The following is a 15081-nucleotide window of genomic DNA, read 5'->3' as shown; positions in this document are numbered from 1 at the left end:
CATAAGCTTCATTGAAATTGCTTTTTCACTAATCAAAAAACACTGGTAAGAAAGAGAATAGGTAGGTTTCCAGAATATATAAAGAGTTCCTACAACACAATAGCAAAACATTTAAAAAAAAATCCCATTTCTTTGGATATATGCTCAGAGAAAAATGGCCCAAAAAGATACATGCACCCCAGAGTTCACTGTAGCACTGCAGTGTTTACAATGGCCAAGACATGGAAACAGCCTAAATGTCCATCAACAGAGGAATGGATAAAGAAGATGTGGTGTATATATATATATATTCATACAGTGGAATATTATCCAGCCATTAAAAAGGATGAAGTAAGGCCATTTGCAGCAACATGGATGGACCCAGAGAGTGTCATACTGAGTGAAGCAAGTCAGACAAGAAGGAGAGGAGAAATATCATATGATATCCCTTATATGTGGAATCAAAAAAGAAACGATACAAATGAACTTACAAAACAGAAAGAGACTCACAGACTTAGAAAAGGAACTCATGGTTGCTAGAGGGAAGGGATAGTTAAGGACTTTGGGAAGGTCATGTACAAACTTCTATGTTTAAAATGGATAACCAACAAAAACCTGTTGTATAGCACATGGAACTGTGCTCAATATTATGTGCCAGCCTGGATGGGAGGGGGTTTGGGGGAGAATGGCTACCATGTATATGTATGGCTGAGTCCCTTCACTTCTTCACCTGAAACTATTACAACATTGTTAACTGGTTACACCCCAATATAAGATGTTTTTGGTGTTAAAAAAAAAATTTTTTTTTAAGTCTGGGACTTCCCTGGTGGTCCAGTGGTTAAGAATCCACTTTGTAATGCAGAGGACATGGGTTCGATCCCTGGTCAGGGAACTAAGATCCCACATGCTGCAAATGAAGATCCCTCGTGCCACAACTAAGATCGAATGCAACAAATAAACAAATATATATCCTTTAAATCCCATTTCTTAAAAAGGAGAAAGGCAAAATCTTGAACAAACTCCTCATAAAGAAACATACATGAATAACCAATAAACACTTGATGAAGTGCTTGATATGCTTAATCCTCAAATTAAAACTGAAATAAGAAATCACAACGTAGCCATTAGAGTGGGAAAAGTTTAAAAGACAGCACCAAATGGTAACAAACATGGAGCAATCAGTACCTTCATCCATTGCTGGCTGAAATGTACAAAAGCTATTATAATCACTCTAAATGAAGGCTTTGGTGTTCTTATAAAGTTATACAGAGATCCACCCTTTGACCTAACAATCCTTCTCGCAAGTAGTTATCCAAGAGAAAAGAAAACTATGTCCGCAAAAAGACTTATACAGGAATGTTCGTAAGAGCTTTAATCACAATAGCAATAAAAGAATAAAAACTAGGAACAACCCACATGTCCATCAACAGGAGAATGATGTACACACTGCGGCGTATTTGTACAATGGGACACAATTCAGCAATAAAGAAGGACAAAATACTGATATCTCCAACAACGTGAATGAATCTCGCAGATCTAATACTGAATTAAAGGAGTCACACTCAAAATACTATATACTATATTATTCCACTTGCACAAAATTCTAAAATAGGCAAAACTACTCTAAGATGAAAAAGAGTCAGGATAGTGGCTGCCTTGGGGAGGGATGCAGGAAGCAAAGGTCAATTGCCTGGGAAAGGCCAGAGGGAACTTTTGGGAAATATCAGAAAGTTCTATATCATGATAGGGATATGGATCACAAGTGTGTATTTATTCGTCAGAATTGTTCAGCTAAAACTTAGCATTTTAATGCATGTAAAATTAATCTTAAAAAAGAAAAGAAAAAGTAGAGCTCAATAAGAATAAAAATAGGACATAGAATGAGAAAAATAACCCAATCACATTTAAACAAATTTAAATGCTTGCATTTTTAAAAATCTCTTCTTTACAAGGAAACATGAACAAAAGATGGTGGCTAGGTGAATGGAGATGAGCATAGGGATACAGTGACAAGTAAATAAACAAAGCAGGCAAAGGCTTTGAATGAACCAAGTATAGTACAACATCCTGAGCCAATGATTTTGCTCAAATAAACATGAAATCCAAAAAAAGGAAAAAAAATGCATTTTTGCTAGCTGCCTTATTTTGTAATTTCATCAGAGTTAAGTAGTACTGCTTTAAGTCTTAGGTTAAAGTACTGCTTTAATTCTTGGGTTTATGCAAAACACACACACACACAAGGGGGTGGATCTTAAGAAGTAGCAATAACATTAAAATAATAGCTAATGCTTACTGACTCCTGTGTGTTGAATACCACTCAAAGCATTTTTGTGGATCCTTTCATTTAATCCTCATAGTAATCCACTGGTAGGTACTATGATGAAAATTCCATTTTTTAGGTGAGGAAACTAAGGCTTAGGGAGACTAGACTGACTAGATGGAAGTCATGTATATAATAAAATGAGACCCCAAGAATCCAACAGAGGCAGCCAGATTCCCAAAGTATACTCCTTACTCTTAATTTTTATAGTAAAAAAAACCCTCATATAACATAAAATTTACCATCATAACCATTTTTAAGTGTATAGTACAGTAGTGTTAACTATATGCACATTGTTGGGCAACAGATCTCTAGAATCTCTTTAATTTGCAAAACTGAAATTCTGTACCCATTAAACATCCCTTTTTCGCCCCACCCACCAGCCACTGGCAACCACCACTCTACTCTTTGTTTCTTTTTTGTTTGTTTGTTTGTTTGTTTTTTCTACTCTTTGTTTCTAAGAGTTTGACTACTCTAGATAGCTCATATAGGTGGAAGCGTGCAGCATTTGGTGGTTGGTTTTTTTTTTTTTGGTGGCTGGCTAATTTCACTTTGGAGAAATGTCTATTTAAACCTTTCCCTCCCCACCCCACTTTTTTTCTTTCCTTTGGCTGAATCACATGGCTGGCAGGATCTTAATTCCTGACCAGGGACTGAACCTGTGCCCTCTGCAGTGAAAGCAAAGAGTCCTAACCACTGGACTGGACCACCAGGGAAGTCCAGCCTTTGCCCATTTTTCAATCAGGTTGTTTGGTTTTGTTGTTGTTGTGTAAGAGTTCTTTATATATTCTGGATATTAATCTCTATCAGATGTATAATCTGAAAAGATTTTCTCCCATTCCACAGGCTGTCCTTTAATTTTGTCGATTATCTAAGTCTGATGGAGGCCCACTTATCTTTCGGTGCGTTTGCTTCTTGTGCTTTTGGTGTTATATCCAAGAAACCATCATGAAATCCAAGGGGATAACGCTCTTAATGGTGTTTATCAAACGATGGGCTGCAAACCTACCACTAGGTCATGAAATTAATTTAAGGAGTTGTAACTGGTATTTTTAAAAAAGAAAAAACTGAGCCACTCACTATATGCAGTATGGCTAAGCACTGTTTTAAAAACTTTTCTCCAGTTGTATGCATGCATATTTAATGGACTATGAAGTAAAATGAAATTCTATTATGGGCTCTGGTTAGAAATTTGAAAAACACTGCACTACTCTATACTGCGCTTAGACCAAGTGAAGGCCCAACAATGCTGAAGATTTTCCAGTAGAGCCATCACATAGCTCTTGGTTGGCCTAAGCATAATGAATCCAAAAGGACCTGCGTTAGGACTGTCAGTACCACATTTATGTGGCAACTTGGTATCTACAAAAATAGAAAATCAACTGTCATGTGAAGTTAATATTTTGTGCCGATTTTATTGGTGCTGTTTGTTTTTTTAATTAATTGATTTTTGGCCAGACTGAGTCTTTGGTGCTGAGCACAAGCCTTCTCCAGTTCCAGGGAACGGGTGCTCCTCTTCTTTGTGGTGTGTAGGCTTCTCTTGCTGCAAAGCATGGGTCCTAGAGTGCGCGGCTTCAGCAGTTGCAGCTCACAGGCTCTAGAGCATGAGCTCAACAGCTGTGCTGCATGGGCTTAACTGCCCTGAAGCCTGTGGGATCTTCTTGGAGCAGGGATTGAACCCATGTCCCCTGCTTTGGCAGGCAGAGCCTCAACCACTGGACCACCAGGAAGAGCTTTGTTTTTGTTTTGTAACTGTGTAAGAGTTATAGGTTTCCCTGGTGGCTCAGTGGTAAAGAACCTGCTTGCCAATGCAGGAAACACAGGAGACGCTGGGTCTTCCCTGGGTCGGGAAGATGCCCTGGAGGAGGAAATGGCAACCCACTCTGGTACTCTTGCCTGGGAAATGCCATGGATAGAGGAGCCTGGTGGGCTACAATCCATGGGGTCACAAAGATTTGGACACGACTGCAACAACTGAGCATGGAGCAAGAGCTATAGGTGTGCTTCTCTGATGGCTCAGATGGTAAAGAATCTACCTGCAATTCGAGAGATGTGGGTTCAATCCCTGGGTTGGGAAGATCCCCTGAAGAAGAAATGGCTACCCACTCCAGTATTCTGGCCTAGAGAATTCCATGGACTGAAATGTCCATGGGGTGGCAAAGAGTAGGACACAACTGAGCAACTTTCACTTCACTTCAAGAGTTATAGGTATAAAGGCTTTATATCTGATCTTATGCTTGTATATATTTAAAAAAATTGTTTACAGTTGGAATCTGAAAGAGGTTTCTTTCCATCAAAAGGAGTCCATACATCAATGAAGTTTGAAACTCCATTGTTTCAAATGGAAATGTTGTTGAGGTGGTATACTGGGTTCAACAGCTCCCTAAAATTTATGTACACCCACAACCTCAGAATGTGACCTTACTTGGAAACAGGATCTTTGCAGATCTCAAGTTAAAAATAAGCTCATTGTGGATAAGGGTAAGCCCTAAATGCAATGACTGGTATCCTTGTACCAGTCAACACAGAGAAGAAGCGCAAGGAAGAAGTCCATGTGATAACACAGGCAGAGACTGGACAGTGACCACCAGAGTCTAGCAAGAAGCAAGGAAGGGTCCTCCCTAGAGAGGGGAGAATGACCCTGTCAACACCTTGTTTTCAGATCTTTAGCTTCTGATCTAAAGAATAGATTTGTGAGACCAGAGATGTGTGTTTCAAGCCACTAAGTTTACGGTAATTTGTTGCAGTAGCCCTACAGAAGCTAATACAACAGATGGTAACCTGCCCCAAAGAGGGCATGCATCCTTTCTAAAAGCCCTATACCATAGGTCTAGACTCTTAGCAGGAGTGTAATTCCACAACTTGGACTTCACAAGTGGGGAAATTGAGGCCTGAGAAGGGTAGGCAGCTTATTCAAAGGGCCATATAAGCCAGGGGCAGAGAATGGACCAGAAGGCAAGACTCCTGCCACTACTCCACCCCACCCCAGCTCAGTCCTCAGGAGACGCAGACTGCGCTGCTTACCACAATGCCGGCGATCGCGTTCACTGCAGACGTAGACTTGGCTTCCTTCATTTTGGAGATGGGTTTACTGAGCTCTGGCCTGGAGCAGCTGAGAAGGCTTGAATTCCTCAAGTCAGGTACAGAGCTGTAAGGCCTTGAAGATGAAGGCTTACAGAGTGCTGGATTAGCCTCCTCTTCGGGGGCCTCCTGGTCAAGGCTGCTATCTGCTTCATTTTTCTCTGTGTGTCTGACACTCGAGAGCAAGTCAGGTGCACCGGACACCAACATCAATGGCTGGAGATACTGGGAAGAAGGAAACCAAACATAGAGCCCATGGGAACTGAGCTCTGTCCACTTCCAGATCATCTGCACCCAACGGTAGGTGCAAAGGAGATCAGGAGGAGAGGAAAGCAATCTGAATTAGTCTCTCTAATCCAGGGCTCTTAACCTAGGGTTCAAGGACACCCCTAGAGGGCTCATGGATGGCTTCACGGGGCCTTTGAAACACTTAAAACTGCAGTTACTTATGGCAAGAGATTCCATAGCTTTTATCAGATTCTCAGAGGGTCTATGACCCTAACAAAATTATTCAAAAAACCCCCTCTAATCCTGTCACTTCAGAAAAGTCAACTGAATCTTTTCACTGAGCAAGAAGAGAGAGCCAGGCCAAGAAGGGGGTTCCAGAGACTGAGATCATGGGGCAACTGGACAGCTGGCTCCAGCCTGGAGGCTAGTCCATACTTGGAGCAGAGAGCAGCCTGGAAGGACCAGCTGTGTTCTGCCCCACATGTAGTGTTCTGAGGCCCTGCCCCCAGAAGGTCTTCCCTGTAGCCTCCTCTCTCAGTTGTGCCCCTGGCCTGTAGGAAGGGGGCATTCCAACCCAAACTGGAGTTGGGGACCATGAGTAAGGTAGTCCTAGAGCCCGCTCCCACATGGGGCTGGGTCCTCGGCCTCCCAGCTGCTTTTACTCCTACTGGGGGGAGGAGGACAGAACAGCGCAAGTCCTCCCTGCCTGGATGGAGGGATCCTCTGAAGGCTGCAGGGCTCCTTGTGACTTCCAGGCCCTGCTCCTGGGGCCCAGCCCTCCATGCGGCCCCCATTCCATCAGTGTTTCTGAGCTCTCAGTAGGGGTCTTCTCAGCATCGCCCCCTGGACTGGCCCCAGCTGGGGAAGTGTGCTGGGCACGCGCGTTCCCCTCCCATCCACGTTTACTTGTTTGGAGGTCTGGCTGGTGGTAGTCTTGTATTTCTGCTGTTGTTTCTCTCGCCTGCTCTGCCAGCTCTTGCCTCTCGCTTGCTCGCCTGCCGATTCCTCCTGCATGTCTACCCTCTTCTGTTTCATTTGGAAGGATTTTTTCTCTTGTTTCAGTCTCAGCTCCTGGATCAGCTGCCTGCCCAGTGAGGAACAGTGAGTATCACACAGGTTAGGGATAGGCTATGAATATTATGGACATACTTCTTGAGGGGCAGACAAGACTGGGGCAAGGAGGGGCAGTGCTCCATCTTCCCTGCCCTAGTGTGTCCAAATGATTGAGAGTTCCAAAGCAAGAGATGGAGGAGATAATCCTTCCTCCACCCACACCATTTCCCATCTGGGATTAGCCCAGGGAGAGATGTGGTGGGGGGCAGCACCCTACTCTACCACCCCATCTCTCTCCTCCCTTCCCAGTATGCCAGGATCACACAACCAACAAGTGCTAAGGAGAGGGTCTGGGTAGGAGGATAAAATCAGGAGCTCCCACATCAAACCCTTTCATATGCTGGGCCTCTCTGGCCAATCATGTGATGGAAATAACTCAGTCACAGGACTCAGGGGACAGGGCTTCTAGAGCTTCTTCTGTCCTTATCTGCTGGATGATCCTCTTTCTGCTCCATGAAATGGGTGGTGGGCAGGCATTGGACTGGATGGGATGAGTCCCTTCCAGTCCTTAGATCTGATACCTGAATGAATCTAGGTGGTAGTTCTGAAGGGTTGGGCTTTCTGGGAGTGGGGTTGGGGTGGCTGTCTTAGGGGTGAGTTTAGAGAAACAGCTTCATATCCACTTACCAACATCCCACACCAAAGAACCTTATGATTCCTGGTCCTTGTGAGACTAAAGCAACCTCATGGCTGCCCCAAGGTCACACCATAGGTCAAGCACTATCTCCTCTTCCCCCAACACCCAGCCGCCCTCACCCCAGGAGCCTTCCTACCGGGCATAGACCTCCCGAGCCCTGGAGGTAACTGTATTCTGGAAGAGGGAGTTGTTGTCCTGGAAAAACTTCTCATACTTCTCCGAATTCACAGTGGGATAAATCAGGCGGAACCCTCCACAGTTTTCCTTCTCATACTTCTCAGTTTTCTCTACTCGCACGGCCTGAAAGCCCTTGACTTCCTCTTTCCTGTTGGGAAGCGGAACACAGGGCTGCAGTTAGGTTTTCTTGGGACCAATCTTGGAAAGGACATGGCCTTTCCAAGGACATGGATGTCCTCTAGAGTGAGACCAAGGCTTTGCACGCAAGAGCGTTCAACCAGCGTTTCCTAAGTAAATGAATACATGAACGTTTCCTGAAAGGAGATTCTAGCCCTCCTGGGACAGCCGGTGTCATAATGCACTAAAAACAGCTGGTTAGAACAGTCTTTCTAACAGCTCACCAAATTCTTTCCCATTACAAGTAAAGCCCATTTCCCTCTTGGCTTAGCTTCTGACAGGGGCAGACTGTCACCTTTCCAATCACAGTCCCTGCTACTCTCCTTTGGAGAACCAGCTAAACTTGAGGGCTTCATGGATAAGCCTGATGAGATTTTATGAGAGCTGATGATCTCATTCCCCTTCATAGCCCCCCAGGAGGTGGAGGTCAGGGCGGAGGATCAATAAGCCCCTTTTATAGTAGGGAAACCAGGAGCCCCTGAGCCATGCAGGGCCAAGTCATGACAAGGAGACTGATTCAGGGAATGCTCCTTAGACGATGCTGCCTCCTTCTCCAAGAGTTCAGTGGAAGGCATCCTGGAACGCCAGGCAGCACACACCTATCGGGCTCTGTGTCCAGACCTGACACTTGCCAGCAAGGTGACCTATACAGGCAGCTCCCCTTCCAGAGTCTTGGTCTTCTTAGCTCCAAAAGCAGGACATACAATCCCCCATGCTACCACCCACCCGCCCCCTCCTTACAGGGAAGACAGTGGACATGAACGTGCTCTGAGAAACACAGTGCCATCCAAACAGAGATGGCCTGATGCCAAGGCCTGGTTCCAGAAGTTCAGTTCCGAAGGACCAGGCTTGTGAGGAGGGCAGGGGCCATTGTGAGATCTGAAAAGCAGCAAAGCCAAGTCCTTGACAGGCTCTGAGACTTCCTTTTCGCTCTTGTAGGATGAAGGCAAATGCTATGCAGCAGGGATGAGGTGTTCCCCACAACACAGTGACAAGGGAAGAACAGAAGAATGTTCCCCTTTTGTAAAGACAAATGGTTTTACTTTTTGTATCGGTAATCCCTGGATCTCTTCATATGATATTAACAAACATATTCATCACATGTACTTATGTCTATAAATTAATCTATTTTTAGGAACAAAGGAAAAACTGTTTAACCTGCCACATCCTGCAAATAGAAACTAATGTTCCAAATAGGATTATCATTTGTTAGAACTGACCCATGACTGTACCTGGTCTCCCGAGAACGACACTGCTGTAGGAACTGCCCCCGCTGTCTCTCCTCCTCCAAGACCTTCTTTTTGTCACAGCTCCTCAGGTTGATCAGGACCAGAGTGTCGTACAGCAGACTATCCTTTACCTCTTTATCCAACCAGGAGTCAGTGGAGAAGCTCGGAGAGTGGTTTACCTGTGAGGACAAGATGGCAGCTGGGGAGGCTGGGCAGCATGCAAGCAGGAGGTAAAGCTAAGTGCCCCCTCAAAGGAGCCACCCAAGCCCACCTAGGGGCCCTGGCTACCGCAATGAGTAGGAGAGAGAGGGAGAGAGAGTCTGGACTGGAGCCTCAGTGAAAAAAGGAGGGAGCAGAACCCCCTGCAGTGTAACTAGCTTTTATTTCAGTCCTGAATTCCTGAGGCGCATGGCAAGGGGTGGGGGTGAAGGAGCTGCCTTTGGTTTCCCCTCCATCTGGGGTGCATGTGCCCCTCCTGTGCAATGTGCACCCCAGAGAACAGAGGGAAGAGGGCAGTCCAGAGGGCCAGGCTGGGAGCTGGGGAGGGGAAGGGAGTGATACATTCAGGATCCTGACGGGGGTTAAGGGTCAGGATGGTGGGAGGACTGAGAGGACTCATTCCTGCTCACAGAAGAGTCCATATTGTTCAGAGGCACTATGTGACATTTGAAGACTTCTAGCAGTTTCTGAAGGCTTGCTCCTGGTAGCTTATTCTGCTCTTTGGTAAGCGCTCAGAACAGCCATATTCTCCTTCCCACCCACACTTGGGAACAAGGGCTAGGAATGGAGGAAAGGCAAGACCCCAGGAATTTGATACGTAATTCTGGGTCTTCCCCTCTGAGGGCTGCCTCTGTATCACTGGCAGCCGTCACCATCACCTCTGACTTGTACCACAACCCTGCCCTTGCCCCCGCTTCCGGTGTGTACACTGAACGGCCTCGGGAGAGGCCTGCTTGCACAGGTCCAGTCAGGAAGAGACGCAGACACCCAGAAGCTTCTCTTCCTCCTCTTCCCACCACCCCATGGGTCTGGAGGAGACAAGAAACTCACTGAGTGGCTCCCCGCCCTTTTCCGTGCCCACAGACACTAGGTTGCTCTCTGCTGATGCTTGGAACTGGATCTAGGCCCCAGATAGCCAGGCCCAGTAGCTCCATCTGATCTCAAATATCCTCCACCCACCTTTGATGAAGAACAAAGTCTCCTTTCTGTGATGGAGACAACTGTTAGAAAAGGTAGAGCTGTCTTTGGAGTCACTCTGCACCTGAGATCAGACCTTCTAAGTCTGGGTGGACCTCAAGAAAGCACAAGGAATTCTCTAATTCCTGGCCATCTACCTCCCTCTGGTGGCCGCTTTTCAGCAAAGGGAGACGCCCCAGGCAGCAAGCACCGGGGAGGCCGTTGCTCGACAAGTGGATTACAACATCCTAGCTGAGCCAGGAGGGCGGAGGGATGGGACTGACCCCAGTAACAGGTGCCAGCTTCACTCCTCACCCCAATCTCCCTACCTCCAGCAGCCAGGGCTTGAGTTTGTGATCTAACAAAATGTCAAAGCCCAGGATTTCAAAACAGGCGCTGTTGAGTGTGTGGTGGGGAAAGCAGGTGTGGTAGTTATGCTTGATGATGGGGTAGGCTGAGATGATCGTCTTGATAATAACGTCCTCAATGTCTCTCCAGATCTGTGCCACGTTGTAGCCATGGCTCTCCATGTACGTGTTGAAGGTGGAGAGCTTCCTGGAAGGGAATCATGGGCCGTGAGGCAGGGCAGCCCACCTCTGGTCATCTAAGGCCATAGAATGCTAGCAACTAGAAACTTCTAGAGAGGATAAAGTCCCAAAGCCAGTGGGAGGGACAGCCAGGAGCCAGGGTAATAGCTGTGTCAGCTCAGGAGGACCCACAGGAGAAAACATCTGTGGGCTGGGGCAGGGATTAGGTATCCCAGTGGAAAGCTTAATGGATGAATTTTTAAAATTGTAAAAACCAACACCCCACATCACAATGTTGCTTTGGTAGCAATGGTTTCTTAGCTTTTGGTGTTCATTAGAGGCACTTAAGGAGTCTTTTAAGACCACTGATATCTGGGTTCCACTTCCACTATCTGAGGGGATTCTGGGGACACTAAAGACATAGAAATATTGTTCATTTTATTCAATGTTAACCCTGTAAAGGGAAGCCCAGAGGGAAAAGGCAACCCCAAGGCATTTCCATAGATAGGGTTACCCACTGTCCCAGGCAAACCAGACAGTCTAGACTTTACAGCTGAAAGTCCCACATCCCAGGAAGTCCCTCAGTCACAGGCAAACCAAGATGGCTGGTCCCCCTGTCACAGATATCAGAGAATGTCTATCCCTTGCAGAGAGGTTTGTGAAGAAATGGTCCAGTCAGCTCTGAGCTGGGCAGTACAGAGACAGGACAAATCTGACAGGTTCAAAAGACAATGATGGGGACAGAGAGCCGCCCCCTCACACACACACAGGTGTGCACAGAGAGCCGAAGCAGGAAGTGAAAACACTGGAGGAGGAAATATGGGTGATGCAGGAGAATGAAAAGCAAAGAGAAGAATGGGAAGATGGGGAATACAGCTCAACCAGCAGTCCACAGATCTGGGCCCTGTCAGCAGAGGCAGCGTACACTTACTAAGGGCCTGCGGGTGGCACCAGTGGTAAAGAACCCGCCTGCCACTGCAGGAGACATAAGAGACATGGGTTTGATCCCTGGGTCGGAAAGATCCCCTGGAGGAGGGCTTGGCAACCCACTCCAGTATTCTTGCCTGGAGAATCCCATGGGCAGAGGAGCCTGGTGGGCAACAGTCCATGGGGTCACCAAGAGTTGGACACAACTGAGTGACAAACACACTGTTGTGTGTGCACAATTCATGCGATAAGGGGATCCTGAGAAAGCAGCACCTCTCCTGTGGGAAGCCTAAGGACCACTGAGGAGCCAGCACACACTTGAAACAGCCAAAGATGCGTTTATAGGACGACAGATAAACAGAGACACTCAGTGCAGAGGCACGCCTTTTCTACCTGCCATTGTCCAGGATGAAGTGCTGCTCATAAATGAATTTTCCAGATCACTTGAAGCCAATCCTCTCAAGTGCAAAAAAAAAAAAAAAAAAAAAAGTGTTTAATTTGCCTAACTGGGAAATAAATATTCCCAAAATAGATCAGACACTCCTCTACCGTCTTATAATAGACATTATGAATCATAACATAACCTCTTCTTGATGACTCAGGCACATCACAATGAATACATATTACTGTGCAATTTCATAACGCCCAGTGGTTAGTCCATTCGATTTAACACACCAACTATGTGCCAGGCTCCCTGAAAGATGAAGAAGGCCTGGTCTCTGCCCTGGAGGCCTGCCAAGTTTCCAGTTTTTCTTCTTCACTGCTCCTACTGAGTTTGCAGTCTGGTGGGGATTTACTGCAGGTATGGCTGGTTTCAAGCTAGGAAGTGGGGAGTGTAGGGCAGGGGAGGCAGTCAGTAGGAGAAGCAGATGGTTTTAAAAGGTGAGGAAGAGGAGAATGAAGAGAGGTGAAAGCAAATTAGAGGGAGAGAAGAAAAACACTCTGCCCTAAAACATGGGAAACACCTAGATTCTAAAGCCAGGGCGCCATACTATCCCTCAAGGAACTTAAATACAACTGGGGACATGAGACAAACATGTGCTCCAAGCAAAGAGTAGTTACAGGCTACAGCTGATGCTGACCAGGAGGATGGTGGGAGTCCAGAGATGGAGAGGCTTCTGGGGTGATTAGACTCAGATTCCACAGGCTTGTCCTTAGAGATGGAAGACAGTCCTCCCATCTGACAAGTGAGGAAACAGAGGCCCACGGAGAAGATGGGTTTCCCCCACACTGCAGTGGTTATGTGGCTGGACCAGCATCGAGGACCAGGTCAGAGAAGGCAACACAGAGCTTAGTTAGACAGACAGGGCTTTCAAGGATGTTTCCCTATGTTTCCAGTTGGAGCTGAGCAAAGGCAGAGAAGTGGGAATGAGCAAGGCCTGTCTATCAAAAAGTGAGCCAAAGAACATCCTGGGAGAACACCACAGAGTGGATGGTGCAGGCAGTGTTACTAGTAGTTAAGGGCAAGGACCAGACTCAGGAGTTAATTCCAGCTCTGCCACTTACCAGCTGTGTAACCTCGGCCAAGTTTTTTAACCTTATTACACCTGTTCCCTAATATGCAAACTTGGGAGATCATGCCAACTTAATAGTGTCATTGTGAGGATTAAATGTATTGAGGTGTGTAAATTTCTCAGAGCAGTGCCTGGCAGACAACAAGTGCCCAACAAATAAAATGGTAACTATTATTGTAGTAATAATAATAGTGGGAAATGGGGTCTGGTCAAAGCATAGAGTGACTAGAGGAGTTTGAACTGGTACTCTAGGCACCTGGGAACCATACTGGTTACCTGAGTGCAGAAGTAATGAGTATATGGAGTGTATAATAATAACAGGAGCCACCTGCATGGGGGTTATGGTTTTTGAGGCCTATTCATACACATCATCTCAATAAGTTCTTATGGTAAATCTGTTTGAGGCTGGCTGGCCAGGATTCATTTTTATTACATCATTTTATTTATCTATTTGTATTTATTTTGTGAGCTGCACTGCGTGGCTTGTGGGATCTGATCAGTGAACTGATTAGGGATCGAACCCATGTGCCCCCTGCAGTGGAAATGCGGAATCCCAACCACGGGACCACCAGGGAATTCCCTATCACGTCATTTTATTTATTTGTTTGGCTATGCCGAGCCTTTGATGTGGCATTCAGGATCTTTTAGTTTAAGCATCTAGGATCTATTTCCCTGACCAGGGATTGAACCCAGGCCCCCTGCATGGGAGTGCGGAGTTTTAGACACTGGACCACCAGGGATGTCCCAATCTCATCATTTCAGAGATGAGAAATCAGAGGTATAGAAAGGTTAAGCAGAGGTGCCTGGAGCTAAGGAGAAGAGTGATGAGGTCATGCGATAGTCAAGGAAGAGGCTGAACCAAGGTCGGGGCCTGGTGGACAGGAAAGAACTGGGGGACATTTGAAGGAAGGAACTTCAGAATTCAATGATTTGCTGAAAAAGGAAACATCTGAGATGACACCAAACTCTCCAATCCTGTGAGTCAGAAGGCAGAGGGGGAAGCTTGGACTGCGGGGGTGGACATGAGGAGACAGGATGCAAGATATTGGGAAATGCTGAGCAGAAAGCCACACAGACATCCAGGTGCAGCTGAGGAGAGATGGGCCTAGAGAAAGGGTGGGTGAGGGACTGCAGAGGGGCTAGGAGAAGGGGCTCCAGCAGGGAGGGGGATGGAGAAGAGCAGAGTGCTGATGCCAGGCCTGGGTGAGAGAGGCGAAGAGAAAGAGGAAGGAAGGAAGGAAAATAAAGGCAGCAGAATACTCTACACCCCCGCCTTGGTCCGGGCACCACATACACCGCCCATCACAGTCTGAGGGCCCAAAGTCTATCAGTGGGGTGTTTGTTCTCATAAGAGGAGGAGGAGGATGGTCCTTTAACTACACGCCTTTAGACTAAGGAGAAATCACAGTAACTAAGAGCACCGTCTGGGCGCTTTTACAGGTCACGTGAGGCTTGGAGTGACCCTACGAGGTGGGCCGAGCAGGGCATCTCACTGCTCTCATCCTACAGACCAAGAAACGGAGGCTCACAGAGGTGAAGGGACTTGCTCCAGACGACTCAGCCAGCGAGAGTCAGAGCAGGGACTGGAAGCTGGGCCTCACCAAGCCCCGACGTTCAACATGGAGCAGTACAGAATGCCAGTGGGTCCCCAAGGACCAGGTGGGCAAAGAGGAAGTCAGGGAGCTGTGGGCAAGATGGGTGGTTGGCACTCTCGGACAAGAGGGAGATTGCCTCCTATCCATTCGACATGTCCCCTTCCAGCAGGCTTAACCTACTGATTTTCCTTTTGCTTTATGAACTCTGCTACCGAGGGAGTTGTGAAATTTCCTGTGCTTCTCTGATGCTCTGAAGCCAAACAGACTCTATTTATCAGTCCTTTAAGCCTGATACAAGAGAAAGATCATGCACCTTGGAATCTGACAGACTGACATTTGTGTCCAGCTCTAGCATTTATAGCCTGTAATTTTCGGCAGCTTATTTAACCTCTCAGAGGCAC

At 46.7% G+C, this 15081-nt stretch overlaps 1 protein-coding gene across 4 annotated transcripts in view; it reads right to left on the bottom strand.

Annotated features, from left to right (window-relative positions):
- TTLL6 (tubulin tyrosine ligase like 6) overlaps positions 1-15081 on the bottom strand; it is a 46295-nt gene that overhangs the window by 16252 nt on the left and 14962 nt on the right. For all 4 annotated transcript variants that reach the window (XM_060395553.1, XM_060395555.1, XM_060395554.1 and 1 more), the window contains 5 exons: positions 10447-10672; positions 8945-9120; positions 7495-7683; positions 6515-6692; positions 5324-5605 (listed from right to left, as the gene is read on the bottom strand). In XM_060395553.1, the coding sequence (XP_060251536.1) occupies positions 5324-5605; positions 6515-6692; positions 7495-7683; positions 8945-9120; positions 10447-10672 (1051 nt within the window). The remainder of the gene's footprint in view (positions 1-5323; positions 5606-6514; positions 6693-7494; positions 7684-8944; positions 9121-10446; positions 10673-15081) is intronic.

This window comes from Ovis aries, chromosome 11 (assembly GCF_016772045.2).
Source record: "Ovis aries strain OAR_USU_Benz2616 breed Rambouillet chromosome 11, ARS-UI_Ramb_v3.0, whole genome shotgun sequence".
Classification (NCBI taxonomy): Eukaryota; Metazoa; Chordata; class Mammalia; order Artiodactyla; family Bovidae; genus Ovis; species Ovis aries.
This window is presented reverse-complemented; position numbering and strand designations above follow the sequence as displayed.